The 21,188-nt window shown below is 59.4% G+C and overlaps 9 protein-coding genes across 9 annotated transcripts; 3 read left to right on the top strand and 6 right to left on the bottom strand.

Annotated features, from left to right (window-relative positions):
* Nucleotides 1-490: 490 nt before the first annotated feature.
* Nucleotides 491-1,934, top strand: TRAVEDRAFT_110907 (uncharacterized protein; the record flags this gene model as incomplete). The annotated part of the gene is made up of 5 exons (XM_008034319.1): nt 491-754; nt 801-918; nt 1,036-1,184; nt 1,236-1,825; nt 1,880-1,934. Coding segments are annotated over 5 exons (1,176 nt in total), but the record flags the coding sequence as incomplete, so codon positions are not given.
* Nucleotides 1,935-2,929: 995 nt separating this feature from the next.
* On the bottom strand, nt 2,930-4,152 carry TRAVEDRAFT_41157 (uncharacterized protein; the record flags this gene model as incomplete). The annotated part of the gene is made up of 2 exons (XM_008033851.1): nt 2,930-3,611; nt 4,067-4,152. The coding sequence occupies 2 exons, from the start codon at nt 4,150-4,152 to the stop codon at nt 2,930-2,932; spliced, it is 768 nt and encodes a 255-aa protein (XP_008032042.1).
* A 307-nt stretch (nt 4,153-4,459) lies between these two features.
* TRAVEDRAFT_16038 (carboxyphosphonoenolpyruvate mutase) lies at nt 4,460-5,659 on the top strand (the record flags this gene model as incomplete). Its single annotated transcript, XM_008033519.1, has 5 exons — nt 4,460-4,523; nt 4,581-5,076; nt 5,133-5,338; nt 5,396-5,496; nt 5,549-5,659. 5 exons carry the CDS (start codon nt 4,460-4,462, stop codon nt 5,657-5,659), a joined length of 978 nt encoding a protein of 325 aa, XP_008031710.1.
* Nucleotides 5,660-5,752: 93 nt separating this feature from the next.
* Nucleotides 5,753-6,760, bottom strand: TRAVEDRAFT_25194 (rotamase-domain-containing protein). Its single transcript, XM_008033584.1, has 4 exons — nt 6,704-6,760; nt 6,399-6,644; nt 6,137-6,292; nt 5,753-6,075 (listed from the first exon to the last, which is right to left on the bottom strand). The coding sequence occupies exons 1-4, from the start codon at nt 6,704-6,706 to the stop codon at nt 5,965-5,967; spliced, it is 516 nt and encodes a 171-aa protein (XP_008031775.1). The 5' UTR covers nt 6,707-6,760; the 3' UTR covers nt 5,753-5,964.
* Nucleotides 6,761-7,106: 346 nt separating this feature from the next.
* On the top strand, nt 7,107-8,487 carry TRAVEDRAFT_67749 (uncharacterized protein). The gene is made up of 3 exons (XM_008034318.1): nt 7,107-7,184; nt 7,266-7,322; nt 7,380-8,487. Exons 2-3 carry the CDS (start codon nt 7,286-7,288, stop codon nt 8,408-8,410), a joined length of 1,068 nt encoding a protein of 355 aa, XP_008032509.1. The 5' UTR covers nt 7,107-7,184; nt 7,266-7,285; the 3' UTR covers nt 8,411-8,487.
* An 824-nt stretch (nt 8,488-9,311) lies between these two features.
* TRAVEDRAFT_25191 (HCP-like protein) lies at nt 9,312-13,005 on the bottom strand (the record flags this gene model as incomplete). The annotated part of the gene is made up of 6 exons (XM_008033583.1): nt 9,312-9,402; nt 9,491-10,640; nt 10,702-10,962; nt 11,021-11,499; nt 11,619-11,824; nt 11,896-13,005. The coding sequence occupies 3 exons, from the start codon at nt 13,003-13,005 to the stop codon at nt 11,307-11,309; spliced, it is 1,509 nt and encodes a 502-aa protein (XP_008031774.1). The 3' UTR covers nt 9,312-9,402; nt 9,491-10,640; nt 10,702-10,962; nt 11,021-11,306.
* A 768-nt stretch (nt 13,006-13,773) lies between these two features.
* Nucleotides 13,774-16,018, bottom strand: TRAVEDRAFT_41151 (uncharacterized protein; the record flags this gene model as incomplete). The annotated part of the gene is made up of 7 exons (XM_008033850.1): nt 13,774-14,199; nt 14,259-14,438; nt 14,489-14,985; nt 15,041-15,393; nt 15,681-15,840; nt 15,922-15,938; nt 16,005-16,018. 7 exons carry the CDS (start codon nt 16,016-16,018, stop codon nt 13,774-13,776), a joined length of 1,647 nt encoding a protein of 548 aa, XP_008032041.1.
* Nucleotides 16,019-16,659: 641 nt separating this feature from the next.
* On the bottom strand, nt 16,660-18,424 carry TRAVEDRAFT_67745 (uncharacterized protein). The gene is made up of 5 exons (XM_008034317.1): nt 18,361-18,424; nt 18,179-18,298; nt 17,866-18,119; nt 16,905-17,663; nt 16,660-16,853 (listed from the first exon to the last, which is right to left on the bottom strand). Exons 1-5 carry the CDS (start codon nt 18,416-18,418, stop codon nt 16,740-16,742), a joined length of 1,305 nt encoding a protein of 434 aa, XP_008032508.1. The 5' UTR covers nt 18,419-18,424; the 3' UTR covers nt 16,660-16,739.
* Nucleotides 18,425-18,965: 541 nt separating this feature from the next.
* TRAVEDRAFT_111600 (Dus-domain-containing protein) lies at nt 18,966-20,589 on the bottom strand (the record flags this gene model as incomplete). Its single annotated transcript, XM_008034316.1, has 7 exons — nt 18,966-19,151; nt 19,206-19,709; nt 19,762-19,922; nt 19,980-20,238; nt 20,293-20,322; nt 20,378-20,413; nt 20,470-20,589. 7 exons carry the CDS (start codon nt 20,587-20,589, stop codon nt 18,966-18,968), a joined length of 1,296 nt encoding a protein of 431 aa, XP_008032507.1.
* Between the last annotated feature and the right edge of the window lie 599 nt (nt 20,590-21,188).

Here is a 21,188-nt window from a genome sequence, read left to right as displayed (position 1 = left end):
TTTGCATCGTCTTGTAGCGCTAATAAATGCGAGCAAAACGCGCCCGGAACGAGCCTAATGCGCCCAGTATTAAGCAAGGAATGTGCCAGGCAATGTGCCCTAGGGGGAGGTGTTTAGTACACCTTCCTAATTGGGATGTGGCGGGGCGGGAGCCAAAGCGCCGGTGGGCGGGGCCATCAGGATGTCCGGGAAGGTCGGATTGATGAGATAAAGCTGTTATCTAGCAGAGATAAGCCAGGGCACAGTGCCGGGCATTGATAACAGCGCTTCCGGGGCTGCCTGCCATATTTGGTAGGTGCCGGGCAGATGCCTCGGGCCCCCGGGGTGTTCGTAATACATTACGAACCGGAACGGTTTATAATGTAATGCGGCGCGGGCTTATGAACGGTTTATAATACATTACGACTACCACAGCTGGTGGCTCTCCTGCGCGAAGTTACGATTACAAACTGACGTTAGCCTGGTGATCTGGCGCGCATCCACACGCTTCATGTACGCATCCGTGCGCAAGTTCGCGCGGACCACTTGTCGACGCCACATAACCCTGGAGCTCCCGCAAGAGACTCTCGCCCGTGCACGTCGTGCGCAGGCAGCACAAAAGTCGACCAAGGGCATCCGCAAAGCACCACACCGTGACGCTGGACCGCGCATTGTGAAGTACAGAACCTGGAAGACTTACAAGTATCACGCGCTCGGTCACCATCCGAGTTATGTGGAGCGCTCGGGGACCACAGACAACCACAACACACTAGTGGTAAGTAACTACCTGTGCAGCATTCGAGACAAGGCTAACATGCAAGCGACAGGGCGAATTGGAACATCGACACGCCAAACGTGTGTACGCTCGCACAAACAAACATCATTTCGAGAAACAGATCGGCATTCATCAGCGCCGCCAGGCGCTGCTCCGAGGCATCCGTGCGGGACTAGAAGTGCGCGCGCGCGAACGTCCTGGGCTTGCCGACAAGCATCGTAAGTCATTGAAGGGTGCGCGTGCGACACACTCGAAGTCGCACAGCACCAGCACCTCTCGAGCCGCACAGAGCCGCGCGCAGGCGACTGCGGCCGCACACCAACCTCGACTTGCGGACATGGGTATGCGCTATGATATGGGGCAATCTCAACGTGACCCCGTGGACCTGTATGAATGGCTGGCTGACAACGACGGTGATGTCGCGCTCAAGGTACGACAATGTGAGCTGCTTGCATACGGCCCGAACTGACTGCTATCCTAGGACTTCCTGCCGTCGCTGCGACGGCATATCCTCGCCAGGTTGACCGGCAAGGATGAGAATTCAATACCAGACGCTTGGACGAACTCCCTCGACATCAAGGACGACCGTATTTACTCGCACAAGGTCGTGTGCTTCAACTACCCAACATACGACATGCGCCGCGCGCAGGACTCATTAAACCCCCGCACGCACGCCGACATCATCCTTCTCGCCGAGGACAACCACACTGACGACTTTCCATACTGGTACGCTCGCGTCGTGGGAGTCTACCACGCAAACGTGCGATTCAGGGGTCCCGGTTCGACGAGCCGAGCATGGCGCCAGATGGATTTCCTCTGGGTGCGCTGGTTTGCGCGCGACCCTACTTACAGCGCCGGATTCCAACACCGTCAGATACCCCGTTTGGCCTTCGTTGCCGACGACGATCCGGATCTCAATGCGTTCGGATTCGTCGATCCCGCAGATGTGCTACGAGGCGCCCACATCATGCCCAGCTTCGACTCGGGAACCACGGACGACTACCTCCCATCTGACTCCGTCGCACGCCAGAACTCGGAAGATGAAGACTACGTGTATTACTTCGTGTCCATGTATGTGTACAGTGTCCTTGCAGTCTGGTCGCGCACTAATCATGAGTACTATAGGTTCGTTGATCGTGATATGTTCATGCGCCATCTCGGCGGTGGTGTCGGCCACCGCGGCGTCGGTGTTTCACTCGAAACTTCGCGTCTTCACGGCACGCGAATCGAGCGCCCCTCGGAATCTCGCCGTCGCAACAAGCGCGCGGATTCGGAGCCTGACTCGGACGAGACAACCGAGTCCGAGTCGGAGAGTAGCCATGCCGCGCACTCCATGGTAAGCTACATGGACGACGCGCCCGAGGACCCTCCAGCCAGTGGATCCGACAGCGGCGCGGAGGACTCCGACGAGCACGTCGAGGAAGATGTCATCACGTGGGATGACACTTGCCACGACCGCGCTCTGGAAGAGCACCAAGACTGGATGATCGCTCGGAACTTGGGGGAGGCAGCAGCTGGGTACGAGGACGACGCGGACGGCTTGGGCGCCGATGCAGAGGGCTCGGGCTCGGTGGGAGAGGGTTCGGAAGCGGACGCGGCAGGTTCGGACGCGGACGCGGCGGGTTCGGACGCGGACGGGGATGGTTTGGACGCGGACGGGGAGGGGTCGGACGATGATGAGAACGAGGAGATCGATGTGTCATGGTACCCGCGTCTCTAATGTCATAGCCGCATATATCGCGTTCCACGCTCTCGCTCGGCCGCGCGAGCTGTTCCCACGCGCTGCGAGAGGTGCACCGGGTGCACGGCTGCTGACCTGGAGTGCTCGCTTTCACGGGCTTCTCGCATTGAAACTGTGTGAGCTATAATGCATTTTATCATGCAGGCATTGATACCTAGTAGTTACAGGACACTACATCTGACAGTCCAATATTATTGAGTACGGTAGTCCTGCGGCCGGAAAGGCAGGATGTTACAGCGGACTACCAGCGTCTAACTTTGCGTCAGGCGCTTCTAGCCCACTACATTGCTCATCGCAGGATGTAGCCAAGTCCCCGTTTTGCTGATGGCCGGCACATGTTCTATCTAACCGTCGTGCACTGCGCACCATACTCCCAGGAGCGCCTGTGTCGTGGTAGGCACGACACCTAGCACGGAGTTCGCATTGTTCGGGTATCAATACTCCAAAGAGGTCCTGCTCAACAGCCTCTCATTGGCAGACGATCCCACACGGAGGAATTCGCCCAGCTGCCAGCCCTCGCCGAGCATTCCGATCAACCATCGCCTCCGCGCGGGGTCGTCCACTGATGAGTTGCCTTCGAGCAGGACCTCCTGAGAGAATTTATACCCGAACAGTGCGATCTCCGTTATAGGTGTTGTACCGACCACAACAGCGCTCCGCAGCTTCTCGGTGGGCTCGGGGAGGCCGAAGATACGGAAAGCCTTCAACGAGAAGGGCGGCAGGAGATATACCCACTCGTATAGGTGCTCCTGGGGCATTGGTGCGCAGTGGACAACGGCCAGATGGCGCACGTAGCGGCGGAGGCGCGGGTTGTTCAGGAGGGTACGGGCAAGCGAGCGCGAGAAGCGTGAGGAGGTATGGAGGGAAACCTCCCTGTAGGATGCCTGTGCGGCGTTCCGGTGCCACTGCGCACAAACGAGTCCTGCCTGGGCAGCGTCTGCTGGATCGAGGTAGGAGAAGACCTCATACAGGATATCGTCGGGCAGCCATGCTTTGTTCCGAGGTGCATCTGGCAGCCTCTGCTTGAGCCGCGCGAGAGCGAGTCCTGCCGCGTGCAGAGATGCGAGGCCAAATAGGACCGCCAGAGGCCCAACGGAGTCGGGTTCGGTCTCGGGGCTATGGACGATTCGGAGCCTGTTGGAATCAATTCCTTCGGAATGCAAGTATTGTGTTTCTTACATAGTACTAGTTACACCTCGCGTCGAGAAGAGTCTCAGTATTGGTACAGTCCACCATGGGCCCATCATATTCACGCCGCTGGATAGATAATCGCCGACACCCGCGTTCCTCGTGTAAGTGTGGAACGATTGTGCGTGTTGCGGTTGAAGACCAGGGATACTTTGCTTTAGTACGTATACGTAGCCTGTGACTGCACGCAGAGAAAGCCAGGCTTCGCGTTGGACGTTCAGTGGAGATGGTGGTGGTCGTCCAGGAGGAGGGCTGGGAGATCGAGATCCGATCAATCCCTCGGATGCATTTGCGCCCAGACTAATGTACCACCCAGTCGCCGCCGCGGCATACTTTTGAGTGTATTCTCGCAAATGCTACATTGTAACCATGCATGTACTTACAATCCTGAAGCAGGATGAGCTGCTTGGGTCGATTGGCATCTAGCGTGGTAATGATTCCATGCAGTCGAGACCCTGACCATCATCATAGTGGAATCCTAGATGCTGTACGGTTCCACTTGTATGCCGCTCGGGGCCAGCGACGAGTATACTATGAGATAGAGCACGATAACAAGCCCATATGTCATAGTGACGCATATTCCGCCACTGCTCCCTGGAGGACATCACCTATCCTCTCCAGGGCCCCGCTATGTTCCAAAAATAACATACACGACAATTCCTGGGCCAGAATATATACAGTGCTCTCTAGAAGGCCCCGTGAACTTGCAACGGACCCAAAATTCTGCTCGCTCTATATCACACAACACACGCAGAGCACCCACCAATACTTCCAAGATGACTACTCCCGTTTCGTACAAGACCAACCAGCCCAAGAAGCTGCGGCAGCTCATGAAAGAGAGTACGTACCCCAACCCCCTCAGCCGACGTCATCCTCACCCTCTCGCCCCGCGCACAGAGGACTGCGTGATCTGCCCCGGGGTGTTCGACGGCATCTCCGCACACATCGCGAACGCCGCCGGCTTCGACGCGCTCTACCTCGCGGGCAGCGGCGCCTCGGGCTCCGTGCTCGGCGAGCCGGACCTCTCCGTGATCACGTCCGTCGAGCTCGCGGACACCGCGCGCATGATCGTGAACGTGTGCGGCGCGCCCGTCGTCGCGGACGCGGACACGGGCTTCGGCGGCCCGCTGAACGTCGCGCGCACGGTCGCGCTGTACGAGGCCGCCGGCGTCGCGGGCTGCCATATCGAGGACCAGACGTTCCCGAAGCGGTGTGGGCAGCTCGCGGGGAAGGATGTGGTGGATCTGGAGACGTATGTGGAGCGCATCGTGGCAGCGGTGACGGCGAGGCAGAACCCGGACTTTGTGATTATTGCGCGTACGGATGCGAGGAACGCGTCGACGTTTGGGGGTGAGAAGGCGGGTGAGGAGGCGTTTGAGGAGGGCGTGAAGAGGTGAGGGTTTTCCGCTGTTGGTGGAAGGGTGTTCATTGATGCGGTTGGTGGTGCAGGCTGAAAGCCGCGCTCGATGCTGGTGCAGATGTCGCCTTCATGGAGAGTCCGCGCACCAAGGACGAGGCTGCACGGCTCGTCAAGGCGCTCGCGCCTCACCCGTGCATGATCAACGTGCTCCCGAATGGGCTCACAGGCAACTACACCGTCGACGATTGCAAACGCCTTGGCTTCAAGCTCGCGATCTACCCGTGCACTGGCTTTAGTCTGTCATCTTCCTTCGTAATCTCTGAGATGTTGAAGACTGACCGGATGGCACTAGTTCCCGCTGCGATCGCGATGGAGAAGTCGTACGCTGCGCTGCGGGACCAAGGCACCGACCTCGACCACTGTGGGGATTGGCAGATCAAGGACTTCTTCGAGGTACGTCTGCTATCCTTGCGCGCGAACAGTGCAACTCACCTTGCGGACGCAGAGGGTCGGCCTGAAAGCCTCGTGGAACTTCGATCGCGACGTTGCCGAGAAGACGAAGTCCGATATCAACCCGAAGAGATACGAGGACATGCAGGGGCACGATCTCGTTTGAGGCTGCTTGAACTCCCCGACTCCTTGGACATATTCGGACACTTGGATGTGGACTGATAGACTCGAAGCAAACTCGAAGCGTTGTTGCGCGTCTGCTTGTATACCTGTACATTATACTGTAGAGACATTGATCATCATCGCTGAGGTCTGGGCGGTTCGCAGTGAACAGGAGATGTCAAATGTATGTCAACGATCGGGTTCCGTATGAGAACCGCATATATGAACCGCATATATGTTACAACAACAAACCGTAGTTCTTCTCATCTACCTTAAGTTCCTATATTCCTCGGCCAGGGCCCTGAACAATCATGCGGTGCGCAGGATGAGGTGGACGCCGCTCTCGGTGCTGATGATATCGCTGATCTCGCCGACCTTGAGCGCATACGTCGCGTCTTCGAATGGCTTCTGCATTTGGCCCTGTATCCCACGCCCAGCACCAATCGGTTCGATGCAGAACTGCGAGAAGGAGGTGACATACCGGCTTGAAGAATCCAAGGTCGCCGCCGTGCGAGTGCGAGCTACAGTCACTGTGCTTGGACGCGAGCTCGGCGAACTTCTCTGGAGAGCTGTTGATCTGCGCTTCGTATCCCTTCAGGATCTGGATCGCCTCCTCCTTTGAGCGCGTAATGTTGGGCTGTATGCAGGGGCTTGATCAGCACGTCTCATTCCCCACCCGCGCGTCCTCGCTATAGCAAAGAGGGCGGATGCACAGGGGGATGGGTAGGTAGAGAGCGACGTACCTCCTTCCAGCTGCTCGGCCGCCTGCTCCCGTTGTGCTTGACGAGGAGGTGGCTGGCGCGGACCTGTGCGGGGCGGACGCCGCCCGCGTCACCGTGCGCGCCAGGAAGGTACTCCTTCGAGCCAGGAAGGGCGGCGATCTGCTCCTGGGTGAGGTCCGGCGGGGCCTCCCACATCGACTCGCGCGTGTCGGTGTTGTAGAAGTACGGCACGCCGCGCGAGCTTGAGAGACGGACTTCCCAGTTGGTCTGTAGTCGGTGCGCGGTGAGCGACAGTTCGACGACTTGCATTAGGCCAGCGAGCTCACCATGATGGGTGTTGCGAGTCGAGGAGTGCAGCTAGTCGCGGTACGGGGTGGGTGCGGGGTAGGACGTGGAGGACGGTGATCAAGAGAGTACGGTTGAGGTTCGATCACTCTTGCCCGCAAATCTAGGCGCCCGCGGGCGCGTCATCGTGCGCACCCTCGTGGCGTCCTGGCGCACATCAACTCGTCTTCGAGAGCCTCCTTTCTCAGGACCTTCAACCACTCCGTACACAGCTGAACCCGCTTCTCGTCCAGGTGGAATATGTAGCTATGGCCTATCGCGAGGCGCGTATATAATGCCGCCAGCCTCCATTGCAACAGGTTCGCTCTCCGACATTCCCACGGGATCGTCACTGCATTCGCATCCGCGACACAAGATTGCAAGTTGAACTCGAACCTGGTAGGTATCGCGTCTCCTGCACTCGTTCTCCAATCCTTGCCCACCCCGTCAGGTTTTTACTCCGTGAGATCTATTCGAGGTGAGGTGAGCGCCGTGAAATAGTCCTGAGGCGCCCATGCCCCCCAGAACTCGGTGGCTGACTTCACGGCCCCCTTTCCAACATAGGAGGTGTAAAAAAACCAGACATGACTGAAGACGCTCGGCTTCTTTGTACCAGTATGGGTGGGTTGCTTACGCCTCCACGAGATAGGAGGTGCGGAAACTGATTGTTAAAGCCAGGTACTTCCCATAACTCGAAACCAAGCCGCTCGCGTCAACTCCCGCTAGAACTCGTGGAAGAAATCTTCGCCCAGGCTTGGAAATCCACCGCCGATGCAACTGAACGCCAAGATCTCTATGCGTTGCTCGAGACTGCGCACCCTGCACTGGCGGAAATCATCGAGCGCGTCGCTATCCGCTTCGTGATGCTCGAAACGTTAGGCCCCTCAAAGTGCTCGGATGGCGCGCTGTACAGCGATATCCTCACCAAGATCGAAAGCTCGCAGCACACGGAAACCGGCCAAGAACCACCCCGTACTGTCGCACAACGCTTCGCGGGGGCTCACGTTCGTATGGACGCGCAGCGTCTGCTGTCGGAGCTGGGACAAGTCTACCAATTCGAATACAGCCGTATGTCGCTGCGCCCCATCTTGGACGTCGTCACCTCCGTCACACTTTACTCCTCGTTCGAGAAGAGGCGGGTGGGCGTCGCGACGGAGGCCGTCTACAGCCTGCTCGCAAGCCTCCCCCACCTCACGCACCTCCACCTCGACTTCGACTTGGACCAGGAGCGGTTCAACCTTCCAAATGGCCATCGCAACTTCGGCGGCGTAACGCCGTTCCCACTCCCGTCGCTCACCTTCCTCCGCACGCGGACGTGCCCCGGGTGCGGCTGGGCGTCCACCAGCAGCCACGCGCCCGAGTGCCTCCGGGCCGCGTTCGCGCAGATATTCCCGCAGCTCCGCGAGCTGCAGCTCGACACGCCGCTGTTCCTGAAGTACATCGACGCGCCGCAGACGCTAGAACGCGTCACGCTCAATGCGCCGCCGCCGGCGAAGCTGTTCTGCTCGATCCAGGGGTACAACGTGGCCGCTGGCCTGCGCCGCTGGATGGAGCCGCGGCCGGAGGAAGCGAGGGGCGGGAGCAGGAGGGTGCGGCTGAAGAAGATCGTTGTTCACACTGGTTGGGAGGAGCCGATTGGGTGGAAGCAGGCGCAGGAGGCTTGTGATCGGTTTGGCGTCCAGTTCGTCAGGCAGGTCTTATATGTTTGAGCTTGAGTCTTACATAGTCACGGTTGAGTATCCGGTAGGCCGCGACAGTTAGCGCACATAGCGTAGCGCTGTCTCCCACACCCAATATAGCTTATCGTAGCTTGATCCACTGCGCGAACCACGTCTACAGTGTCGCAAGTCGCGTCCTCTCATCACGTCTGGTACATTGTTCCGCTATGCAGTCGTCATGTGTGTGCTCCCTCCGTTGCGTCTACCTGCCGCTTCTCATCAAGTTTTGTTATGCAATAGATGCCCGTTCAACCTCGCCAGTGACGCCGATCCATGACACCCACCCCCAGAAACTGAACCATGACATACTCTGCCTCGTCATAACGGCGATGGCGGCGGATCGCTATTCAGGTCGTGTGTCTGCGATGATGCGTACTTGCCGCGATCTCTACCGCGAAGGCCCGCGGCTCCTCCTCGCCATGGCCATACGACTACGTACCCCAGCTCAATACACGTCATACGTCGCTTTCCTAGGAGCCCACGCTAGCGAGCGCACGCCGTTAGTGAGATCCCTCTTCCTGGGCCGTCCCGACAATGTATCTGCCGACGTCGCCAGACAGATCGCCGGCCTCATACGCGCTATGAGCAACCTGGAGCGTCTGTATCTGGCCGATATCAACATCTATCCCGACCTCTCTGCTGCCATCGCCACACGCTCAAGCGTCAAGCACCTAACGTTAGCCGAGGACGGGAGGGATATGTATAGCTTGGTCCGTGATATGCCTTCCCGGCTCCTCACTCTGCGCCTGCCAGAATTCTACATACACAGCGGCCTGAGCCTACTAGTGGGCAGTAGGCTGTGACCGGTTAATGTGTCACAGCACCTAACAAGGGAGTCGTGACCACCGCCAATCCACTCGCGCAGCCGACGACACCGTCGACACGGTCTATCGTCTTCTATCATTGTCCCCACTACCACTGCCAGCTGTGTTGTTTCGTTACACCGAACAACTGATGTCTTCTCATCGTGATGCACTCATCAGGTATGCATTCCGTTCCGCAGGATCTGCACCCCATTATTTTGACAATATCGGTGTTTCTCGTCACTCGGCCCATCTTGGCTTCATCTAGTCCAATCTCATCGGCGAATAAACTAGACAAAACTCTCAAGCTGAAAGAAATGAACCACGACATACTATGCCTTGCTATGGTTGCCGCAGCGGAGACATCCGCGGCTACCGTGTCCGCGATGATGCGCACTTGCCGCGATCTCTACCACGAAGGCCCACGGGTACTTCTCGCCATGGACATACCGCTCCAGACGCCAGCTCACTTCGTCTCTTACGCTGCCTTCGTTCAGTCGCATAGCGGCGAACGAACATCGTTAGTCAAATTTCTTCATCTGTCCCCGGCGGACTCAATCACCCTGGACCTCATCGAGCGGATCGCTGCCCTCATACGCGCTATGGCCAACATCGAGTGCATGCACCTGGACGATATCAACGGTTACCCCGACCTCTGCGCCGCGATTGCGATGCGCTCGAGCATCAAACACCTCGCGATCGCCAACGTCGGGAAAGAGACGTACCGGATGCTCGGCGACCTGCGCTCCCAGCTCCACACCCTGCGCGTGGACTCGAAAACCCACTTCATGTACACATCGGACGTGCTGCCCGCCGTCCTGACCCATTCTTCGGAGACGCTGCGGAGGTTCGAGGCTGCACACATCTGGATAGACCCGCCCCCTCCATCCTCCCGGTCGTTCTCCCGAGTACACAGCCTGATTCTGAGCGACTCCCAGCTAGTATCGTGGACCGAGATGTCCCTGGGGACGGGCATGCACTACTTTCCACACTTGCAGCGGCTCCGCGCGTATTTCGCCCACGGCCATTCTCCCTATTCACGGGCGCAGGAACGCGCGGAGAACCAGCTCGCCCAGGACGAGACGGGCCTTTGGCGAAGTCTGCGGGAAGTCCAGGGCTCGGCGGAGGCGCTCTACACGCTTGGGCTGCGGTGCCAGTGTGAGGCCCTACATGTCGTCGTCTCGCGGGACGAAATTGTCGAGGACCTCCCCCTTATCTTTGCTGATATTGCGCCGCTGAGGCTCACCCTCGCCCTCGACTCGCGATATGGGACGCACCTCACGATGGATGGCTATCGCGGGGTGCTCGTAGCGCTCCTCCGTGCAAGATCTATTGCGCCGCGGCTCCAGGACGTCTATATCGTTTTCGGTATCGAGTTGCATAATCTTTCTGCTCGAGAAAATGTTCAACGAAATCTGGTACGCTATCAGTGTTCTGATATGTCTCATTGCGAATTGTTTTCTGACTGGGAACCCCCAGGATCTGGTTGTTGAGATCGTGCAGGAGCTCGCTCTCGCGTCGTTCACCATTGAACTCTATCCGACCAACCTCATTAGCACCGAGACCACGCTGACCGCTGCCGATGTTGATGTGATCGAGGACTTGAACCTCTCTTGTTCTGGTATCACTGGCGACCGTGTCCGCTTCAGCCTCATCTCTCCCGAACACTACAACACTCCCGCCGATGGCCCTTTCAAACTGTGCCCGGCTCTATGGCAAACCCGGTGGACGCTGACTGACGTAGGTAGTTGAAGATACTACTCGCCGCTTCAACGAAAGATTTGACGTCAGTTTGCAGTAGGGGTATGTCGGAGTGCAGAGGTATGTCCTCTCTCTAGCAGTTGCGCGAAACGAACGTGTCCTTCAGCGGCGGAGCCTTTGTATTAGCTCGTATACAATAGAAGCTGTAATCCTCATAATGTGTCAGTCCTCGGTGTCTGCTCGAACTGTCCGCGTGCACACTCCCTACCAACCGCCTGACCACAACCACTCAATCTCTACCGCCTCACCTGAATCAAATAAGTACTGGGGCCCCCCGTCTAAACATAGACGGCGCGACCCACCCAGACGCAGATGCACCGCGCTCACATAATCACGCAGTCCTTATCCTTCCCGCCTTTACCCGTCCCCGACGCCGCATCGCTCCCGTTCTCGTCCCGACGCAGCACCGACCCGGGCCCGCCGGGCGCGACGATCGCCGTGTTCTGCGGGCCCTTGAGCCGCTGTGCGGCACGCTTGTCGCCCTGCTCCGCCGCGCGCCTGTACCACTGGATCGCTCTGTGCGCAGGGGCGAAGCGCGAGCGAAGACAGATGGGGATGGGTGGGCAGCGCAGCATATGATCAGCATCTGACAAAAATAGCGGAGAGGACGCGACGGTGCGCGGGGGATGACGCACTCTGGCATGACTGGCTCGGTGCCGATTCCGACCTCGAGGAAGTACCCGACGGCGTACATGGCCTTCACGAGCCCCGCCTCGGCCGCCTTGCGCGCCCAGAGGTACGCCTCCGTGTCCGACTGCGGCAGCACCCCGGGCGAGCCGACGAGGTACCATGCAGTGAGCGCGAAGCATGCATCTCGATGGCCCTGCTGTGCAGCGATGTTCTGCAACAAGAATGCGGTGTCAGGGCACGCACGCGTGCAGGATAGCGCTGTTGCAAGGGGCAGGGACTGACGTAGTAGTGTATTGAGAGCGCAGGGTCCTGTGGGCAGCCCATCTTGCCGTACTCGTAGCATTCGCCTAACCGGTACGCACTTGGCGCGTACCCGAGCTCTGCGGCCTGCGCGAGCAGCTCCGCTGCGTACTCGTAGTCGACGAAGAGGACGTTGTCGATACCGCGCTCATGCAACAGCGCGAGCTCGTGCAAGGCGTGCGGGAACTCGGCCGTCGCGTGCTCTGCGGATCGCTTCAGGTACTTGACACCCTCTTTCGGGCTCTTCGAGAGCCCAAGCTCTCCGTTGAGCTCCGCAATCCCGAGACGGTAGAGCGCGCCCGGGTGTCCCGCCGCAGCAGCCTTCTTGTAGAACTGGACGGCCTTGGCGGACTCGCGGCGGCACCCCCAGCCGTTCTCGCAGCACGTGCCGGCGCGGTAGGAGGCGTCGGGGTGGCCGTGCTTCGCGGCGAGGACGAAGAGCGGGAAGGCGCGGTCGAAGTCCTGGCGGCCCTTATGCGTGCCGATCCCGTTCGCGTAGCAGTCGGCGAGGAAGTACTGGGCGGGCATGTGCCCGCGGTCGGCGAGCCGCTTGAGCAGGCCCGTCGCCTCGTGCACGAGGTCGTCGCGCTTCGCGATCGCCTTCTCGACGTCCATGACGTTCCCGGGCGTCGCGGCGGGGATGGGCATCGTCTTGGAGGCGTCGACCATGAAGACGGCGAACTCGAACTGCAGGTCCGGGTCCTGCGTCTTCTTCGCGTTCGTGCGGTAGAGCTCGAGCGTGCGTTCGTGCGAGAGGAGGGCGGCTTGGTTGCCCGGGCGGAGGTGGGAGTGATCGAGGATGGGGGCGGTCTGTGTGGGGGACGGTGCGCGGACGGACTGGGTGGCAATGGACCTGGTGGCATAGGGCTGATCATACTGGGACTGCGACTGGTAGAAGTCGTCTGCATCGCCGTCTCCCTCGCCGTCGTAGGACAGGTCGTCGTACTGGGACTGGCGGGGCGGCTGTTGGTACGGGGAGTACTGGGAGGGCGGGCGGGATGCGGGTATCGGCTCGCGGGCGGGAGACTGGCGGCGCTGGTCGTAGCTGGGGATGAAGTTGGCTGGTTGTCGTGGCTGCGGCTGGGCGTACATCGGGGACGCCATCCGGGAGAGAGGAAGGAGAGGCTGGGGGACGGAGCGCAGGAGTCGCCCGTCGTCGAGGGCGGTGAGAAGTCAATTATGCACAAGAGCGCCCGTTCTGCGCGTCATTTACCAGGCGCCCGCTCTCCGCTCCCAGCCCGCTCCATTTTTGGTTCATGTCGTTCACGCTGCTGCGACTTGGACGGTCGTTTTTATTACGAGCAGCCGCTCTTCACTGTATAGAGATCAAGCTAACAGATGCTTCTCATGACCTATGCCATTTCGCGGTGGTATTCGCGTTCAAACACTACAAAACATATCGCAAGAGATGGACACACGGTGTCTCCGCAGTACATAGCTACGGTAGACTGCGCGACAAGGGCCTAAGGTCCTGACCACGGCACCCAAAAGCTTCGCTATTTCCGAGTGGCGGGAGGTCCCTTGCGGTGCCGGTGTTAGAGTACAACAGGTATCTGCAATACGTGCGTAGTACACAGGGTTCAGTGGTCATCAAGATGTGTGCCGTGTCGTGTTGGGGGCGTTGGCACAAACCGCGCCTTAAAGATAAGCTTTACCGCGCGGCGCTCGGGGACTGACGCACTTCCGCTACGGGTTGCGGTCGCGTCGGTGTTACTGCGGTCGGCCGTGGTAGACGTTTTAGCCCGCGCGAGGGGGACATACGTATACTGTAATTGTAATCGAAGGTCAAATGGGGTTGATTTGACTAAACAGTACGACGTACTGGTTTGAATTAGGGGAGCTCAGGCGAAAGGAAGCTGCTTAGGCTGCTTCGGCGGGCTCGGGTACAGGCATCTGGATTCCGTCGTGGTGGACCGGACGTGGTGCGGCTGGGAGATGGAGTTGACTCGTAGGCTGAGGCTGCGACGCATGAGGCTGAGACTGCGACAAAGGCGCGCCAGGCTGTCCCTTCGCCGACTGCCGCGCGCCCGCGACCTTCCGCCACGTAACGCGCACGGCCCAGACGACGAAGTTGACCGCGCGGTGGATGCCGAACACGAGGAACTGGGACGAGAGCAGCACGCCCGCGACGAACGACATCACGAGCACCGCCGTCGGCCACGCGGTCCACGCGACGCCCAGCAGGAAGAGCATGAGCGCGAGCGTGGAGACGAACATGCACATCGTCGGCAGCCGGCACGTCAGGCAGAAGAAGAAGTACGAGCCGTACACGTCTTTTGCGAGGCGCTGAGAAGGGGAGAGGCGGTGAGCGCGCTGGCGTGGTGAATTTGTGGGTAGGGGCTTACCTGGAATTTGACGGCGTTGGCGCCGCTGTATAGTACGAGGAACCACGCGTCGCTGACGAGGCCGATGCCTGCCGCGATCGCGCCGATGGCGACTACGCTCCGCGCGAAGCCGTCCACGATGAAGGTCGCGTCGGACTCGAATCCGAAGACTGCAGCGTCGATGCCGGCTAAAGCTAGTAGCTAATCCGACGTGAGTCCCGTAACTGCAAACACAGATCGACAGGACTTACCGATGCGCCGACGACGTACCACTCCGTGAGAAGCCTCCCCAGGACCTTCTCCACCTTCTCGACGTCGTCCTCTCTGTCGGCCTCGCACAGTTCGTGATAGGGGCCGAAGCTATCCACGACCGACCCAGCGAACGAGACTGAACGCTCCATGCTGTACACGCTTTCCTGGTCACTGTTGGCATGCATGGGCAGTATACACGGAGAGCACACGGCCTCCTCGCCCGTGCCCAGTAGTGTACTCCCGCACGCGTCTTCGGATCCGCCGTCGAACGCGCCGTCGAAGTAGTCGTCGGGTGGTGTGGGCGGCATCCACGGCTCGTCCTCCGATGATTCGTATATGCCGTCCTCCGAGGCACTATCGACATGGAATCCCCGTGTCCTCCGCCGCCGGCGCCTGAGGCCGGTCGATCCACCTAGAGTTTCAGGAGTAGGTGGCCGCTCCCATGGCCTCTCGGAGGCGGGATCTTCTGTTACAGCCGAAATAGGGCCTCTAGAAGCTACGAAGAACAGGTTAGTCGTGGTCCTTCTGCACACATAAGCAGCTGAACATACATGACGCTCCGTCCGAAAACATCCCATCGGTGTCTAGATGTCCATCGGAGAGAGGTGAGCCGGGGCGCGAGGGGTGGCCCACGTGCGCGGGAAGGGGAACCGCGAATTTGAGAGTGAGTGCGGCACTATGTTGCTGCTTTCCACCTATGGTGGGGCTTTTCCGCTGTGGAGGTGGGCAGGATAGGCGGACGTCGTACTCGACGGGTCGGTGGTGTGGGAGAGGATGACGATTGAGAAACTCGTTTAGAGAAAGGTTGGCGGACCCGACGAGGGTACGTTTCCGGTGCTTCTTCTTCGTTTGTGATTTATGGTATACTTGGAAGACAAGACGCGTTGAGGGTTTTACGTCGCGGCTGTAAATGAGCAGACGAATGAGCGCTGTGTTCTGACATATAAAGACATCGCGCAAGCAACCAAGGGCTGAAGATGCAAAGACAGGCTATGTCTGATTCCAGTAGAACATGAGTGTAGCACCAGTTGACTAGCCGAGCCTCATGTTGTTGGAATAAGTGATACTGGCCACCAGCACGGCCTCGGGTCGATATCACCAGCAGAGGCAAAGGATACAAGAGCCCAAAGTTCACCACAAAGCCACGGTAGCATCGCTATAAATGAGGGAACGCATGAAGAAACTACCCACATTTGTATGACGGACTTCAAGTTCGGGTTCTGCCCATCGGAACCGAGGACGATCTCATGCGGCAGACCGTGGTCATGGCCGTCGTCCTGGACCGAGATGGTCACGATCGGCCGCCACGACTTCTCCGGGCGCACGAAGAGCAGCCCGCGCGTCCGGATCACTGGTGGACGGGGCGAGTCAGCAACGCGTCCGAGTCCGGGGAAGGGGCGGCAGCGCGCGAAGTTCGGAGTCCGGTACGTACCAGTAAGCTGCCACGGCCTGAATAGGGTGGGACACGACGGCGGTGAGAAGGGATGTATATGTGGTAGGTAGCGCATGACTCACTCGGCGGAATGCATCGCAGACTCCCGTCTTGGGTGGTACGCTCCAGCCACCAATCACGGTCAGGATCTAGTGGGACCGCCCACAGCAGAGGCCTTTCAGTCGCCGAGAGCGCGTCGTGAGAGATGGTACAGAAAAGACAGTCGCACAGGCCGCCTATAAGGGTCGACAGGCAGCACACAGAGTTGGGGGAGGAGGGGGGACAGGAGAGGACAAGGGCCCGACCCTGCCGTACTGTGCACGGAGGCTAAATTGGCGGATAGACGCCATGTCGCACTGCCTCGCTTCTTTGCACGCCCCGCACGGGGCTATGCTGCAGTACACGCCCGTCGAGCGGGTGAACCTTTGGCAAGGGAATGGATCGCGGCGCTGAGTGGTGAGGTGGAAGCGTACAAGGAGCGACGACGGAGCTGTGGACGAGGGGATGTTAAGTGCAGGGTGTCAACCACAGAGCACTCCAGCGCAATATTGTGTACGCTCGCGGATCGGCAGATTCCCTTTCCGTTTATGGAAGGAAAGGAAGAAGGCGATACAGAACACGATATTCCTGAGTGCTGTGCAAATCGCGCAGCTGCACACGTACGTATTTTTTCAGCAGTATGCAGTGCGATAATGTCAGGCCATGACGCCATCGCTAGCGGTGCACACCAACGATATTGCAAGTGGTGTAACATTTGTCCTTCCGTACTTCGTACAACATCTCCCAAGAACTGCTGCCCGTCTAGTTTCGTACACCAATTACAACCCTCCGCCAGACAAGATATACTCGATCGCCGAATGCACGTTCCCGCCCGTCGCGAGCAGCGCCCGGACGTTCTGCGACGCGTTCGTGAAGCCCATATCTTGCAATTGCTGCGAAACCCGTCAGCGCGTTCATCTCTTGTAAAACCCAAAGCAACATACCTGTAGCTGGACTTGGAACCGCTCTTCTGGGGGTTGGGTATTCGCAGGTGCGGCCGGGGCCCCGAAAGCACCCAGTCCCCCCGCACCGAGCCCACCAAGCCCACCAAGGCCCCCAGCACCAAACCCGCCGAGACCACCGAACGGGTTGGCAGCCGCACCTGGGCTACCGCCGCCGCCCATTGCTGCCAGCATCTGCTGCATCATGGCGGGATCGAACATGCCCGCACCGCCCAGTCCCGGTGCTGCTCCTGCACCTAGTCCCGCACTCGCATCACCTCCAGCAGCGGTTCCTCCAGGTGTCCCGGGCGCGGGCGGGTACGCGCCGAACGGAGAGAAGTAGTTCGGAAATCCGCCTGCTGCTGGCGGCGACCCCGCTGGTTGTTGCGCGCCCGCCTCTGCGCCTTCGCCCTGTTGTTGCTGACGCGCCGTTGACGGCAGACCCGGGGCTGGGAAGCCGCCGTTGCCTGCACCAGCACCCCCGAGCCCACCTAGTGCACCGAGCCCGCCGAGACCTGGTGCACCGCCGCCGGGGCCCATGCCAGACTCGCGCATGAGGCTCGACATCTGGAGCATCATCCGGAGCGTCTCCGGGTTCGACATCATCTGGCGGAACCGCTCGCTGCGGAACACCTCGCGGACTTGAGGACCCATCGCGGCGAGCTGGGGGTTGGAGGCGATGATCTGGTCGAGCACGGCGGGGTTGGCCATAACGCCCGACATTTGTTGCAGGAATTGGGGCGAGTTGAGCATGGTTTGCATCTGTGAGCAACGTCATCAGCGGACCGCCTTCCTGAACAGTTGCGGCAGTTGGTCGTCGCAAACCCTCTGCCTTCGATTACGCCCGAGCCAAGGAGCCCTGTATTCGCCCTCCCTATCACAGGCTGCCTCCCAGTCTTGTTATCTCAGACCCCGCCACCCTCTCCCACACCCCGCTCCCCACACACAAAACCAAAACACTCACCATGTTAGGATCGTTCGGGTTGAGCCCCATCTCTGCGAACGGGTTGAAGCCCGCCATGAGCCCGAAGCCCATGGGGCCGTTCAGCTGCGTGAGCGGGTCGTGCGGGTTCTGCCCCGACTGCATCGTCGGGAGTTGCTGCGGCGCTGCTGCCTGTGCCGACGGGCCCGCGCGCGCGGCGCCCTTCACCATGTGGATGGTGTGCCCCGACTGGATCTTGTACGTGACAAGCGCATCTTCGTCCTTCAGCACCCGGCCTGGCCGGCGTACCCATGTTAGCGGTGCGTGTGTGCGTGAAGGGAGAGGGGGCGCATACCCGAATAGATGAGTCGCTGGCGGTCCGCGGGCACATCGGACTTCTCCGCGATGGCCTGCTTGAGCTCGGTGACGGTCTTGTCGGTGGATATTGAGATCTGGAGCTTGAGCTCGCTCGGTCCTAGGGTGCGCAAGCTTGTTAACGATCGTCGCATCCGAGCAGCGCGCGGGGGCGAGGTGTACCTTTCACGTTGATGGAAATCTCGGACGACGAGGCTTCTGCAGGTTGGGGGTCGGACATGGTGGTGTAGGTGAGAGAAGGGAGGTGGGAGGCGCGGGCGGTCAACGAATGACGATCGCGGTAAGCACGCTAGGCGCCCATGATTCAATTGGGCGCCTGTGCGGCAACCCCGGTGGCGGCGTATTCGGAATCACTCCTGCGCGAGATCTCGCATAGATCTTGCTGGATACCCACCGATCGTTCGAGACGTTGCGAGAACATACCCGGCCCGTAACGTAAACCAGGAACCCAGAAGAACATGCAGTAGCGCCTGGTGAATACAGCACTGAAACCCGTACAGCTAGGCAGACCACGAGGAGTCACCGATAGATTCATCCTGCGGTTACAGGTGGAGCGTCGCCGTCTATCCTCTTCGGATCTACAGTGTCCTCATCTGACGACAGCTTTGGTCGTTTCGTTTCGAGGGCCTCTGTCTGTGCAGACGAACTTGCTGCCACCGCAGGTTCCTCCGATATTGGTCGTTTCGAGCCACGAGTCGCAGAATCTTTTACGCTGCAGTCCATCGCTACTGTTGAATGAGCACAATGCCCCCGCTGGATGTCTGACGCTACGTACCGACAACCGCTACACCAGATTTGCTGGTCTCTTGTGGAGGCTGCGCCGCTTCCGGTTCCTTGGGCAGCGGGCGAATGTACGGTTGTACCAACCAGTGCGGGAGGATCGGAAACCCAGTCGCCTCGTCGATCGGCGAAAGCTCCTCTAAGGACTTCCCCTTCGCGGCCTCGATGTCGAGCTGGGAGCCAAAGCGAGTCAGCGGTCAGCGTTATTGGGTACTGCTGTGACATACCTCTAACCGTTCATCCAGCTCCCGGATGACCTCCTCGTACCTGTCCCACGCGCCGTTTTTGTCCCGCTCCGCCCGTTCCACGCGCACCTTCCCAAGGCGCTCTCGGAGGTCGGTATACTTGCCCAAGGCGGGTCGCAAGAGCTTGAACAGGTGCCCCTTGACTGAACTAGGGGTCGTCATTGTCTTCTGCGACTTGACAATGGACAGGTACTCCAGCGCGAGCGTTGTATTGCGTGGGTGATGACCTGTGAGATACATCGACGCTATTGAGGATGCGGAGGTATGTGCCGAGCTAGTCGAAGCGGACGGCGATTCGGACGTCGAAGGGGCGGGCATGAAGATGGCGGGGTTGTAGAGATTCCCCTCGGCGGACATTACGGCGTCCGCGCCGGTGGCTGCGAGACAGCGTTCGATGTCGCCGTAGAACAGCAGGTTGCCGTTCGCGATGACGGGCACGGAGACCGCCTCCTTGACGGCGCGGATCTTCTCCCAGTCTGCCAAACCCTGTCGGGAGCGTATTAGAGTAACACAGGCCTGGATGTATGCTGATACTAACGGAGCGCTGCCCGCGTTGTTCGCGAGTACGGCCGTGGCATGTCAGGATCTGCGCGCCCGCGCTCTCCAGCATCTTCGCGTACTCCACCGTCTTCTCGACAGTCGGGAACACGCGAAACTTCGCAGTCACCGGTATCGACAGCTCCCTATGCAGCGTACTAACTACACATCCAACAATGAGCACTCGCCCGAAACGCGCGAGAAGAACGCCGCACGCACTCATCTCGTGTATGAGCTCCCACTCGTCCTGCAGGAACGAGCCGTAGCGGCCGCGGCGCGCGATGTCCTGCGGGCAGCCGAGGTTGATGTCGACCGCGTCGCAGTGCGCCTCGAGCAGCTTCGCGGACTTGAGCAGCTGCGCGGCGTTGTTCGCGCAGAACTGCACGATTAGGGGCCGGTCTTCGGGCCCGCCTTCTTCGCCGTGGATGGTGTCGAAGTTTTGTTCGCGGTAGGGCTTGCGGTTGCCTTCGGCGAACATCTAGGCGGGGTTGTAGGTTCGCGGGGTGCAGCGGAGCTCTGGGCTTGCTCTTACCTTGGCATTTATCATGGGTGTGTACACCACCTGAAGACTATGTCAGACGATCTGGGAAGGAATTCTTTGTTGAGGTAGTACACACCTGCCCACCGTATCTCCTCGACAGTTTCCTCCATGCCTGAGAGTTGCGTTCACAGAGAGCCCCAAGTTCAAGCACAAGACACATAAACGTACCAACTCGCTCTGGTCCACCATAGGCGCGACGATGAACTTCGGGCTCCTCAGCACCTTCTCAAAGAACTCATACCCCCCGAGCTTCCGCGCGCCCGAGCCTTCCAGCGTGACCCCGGGCATGATGATATTTACAAGTGCGGGCAGCAGTGGACGCGAGAGGCCTCGCTGGATGCGGGACAGCAGGGTAGCTATTTTTAGTCGTGTCAGGAGAGAGAGCTATGAGTTGGGTATCCTTTGTAAAGCTTAGAATCCCAGTTCACAGTTCAGTCAGAGCTTCGAGGCGCAGAGGTGACACCGTGTGGCAGAGTGAGTCGTGGATGAGCGAAGCAGAGATGCGGGCGCCTACAAACTTTACCGAGTAGATTCATAGATCGGCCCGGATCTCGGGCCGCCAAAGCGCTGCCCACCAGGGGGAGGGAGATCTGGCCGCCAGGAGGCCGCGGCGGACGAAAGCGAGGACGAGGGTAAGGGCAGTGGGTGTTATATGTTGGCGCGTTCATAGGGAGCAGACACACTAGCAGAAGCAGCGGGAATCCAGTGAAATTGGCCTACTGGCCAAATGCAAAAGTGCACCGACACTACACAGCGCACGTACAATGATCTACGGTAATATGAGAACTCCTACAAATAACGATACATGCGGTGGATATATGAGCGATGGAGATAGCGTGAGGATAGCGATGCGTGCGATACTATGTACTGCGGGAGTATATACTATG

The sequence above is a fragment of the Trametes versicolor genome (genome assembly GCF_000271585.1).
Source record: "Trametes versicolor FP-101664 SS1 unplaced genomic scaffold TRAVEscaffold_1, whole genome shotgun sequence".
NCBI classification, from domain to species: Eukaryota; Fungi; Basidiomycota; class Agaricomycetes; order Polyporales; family Polyporaceae; genus Trametes; species Trametes versicolor.
This window is presented reverse-complemented; position numbering and strand designations above follow the sequence as displayed.

Coding starts and splice junctions, on each gene's coding strand:
- TRAVEDRAFT_25194 (XM_008033584.1), bottom strand. Junction 6,293..6,398: donor GGCCGAGCAGCTGGAAGGAG/GTACGTCGCTCT, acceptor CCCTGCATACAG/CCCAACATTACGCGCTCAAA. Junction 6,076..6,136: donor ACCTTGGATTCTTCAAGCCG/GTATGTCACCTC, acceptor CGTGGGATACAG/GGCCAAATGCAGAAGCCATT.
- TRAVEDRAFT_67749 (XM_008034318.1), top strand. CDS start 7,286: ATGACTGAAGACGCTCGGCTTCTTTGTACCAGTATGG. Junction 7,323..7,379: donor GCTTCTTTGTACCAGTATGG/GTGGGTTGCTTA, acceptor TGTTAAAGCCAG/GTACTTCCCATAACTCGAAA.
- TRAVEDRAFT_67745 (XM_008034317.1), bottom strand. CDS start 18,418: ATGTCCGACCCCCAACCTGCAGAAGCCTCGTCGTCCGAGATTTCCATC. Junction 18,299..18,360: donor GATTTCCATCAACGTGAAAG/GTACACCTCGCC, acceptor TGCGCACCCTAG/GACCGAGCGAGCTCAAGCTC. Junction 18,120..18,178: donor CCAGCGACTCATCTATTCGG/GTATGCGCCCCC, acceptor TACGCCGGCCAG/GCCGGGTGCTGAAGGACGAA.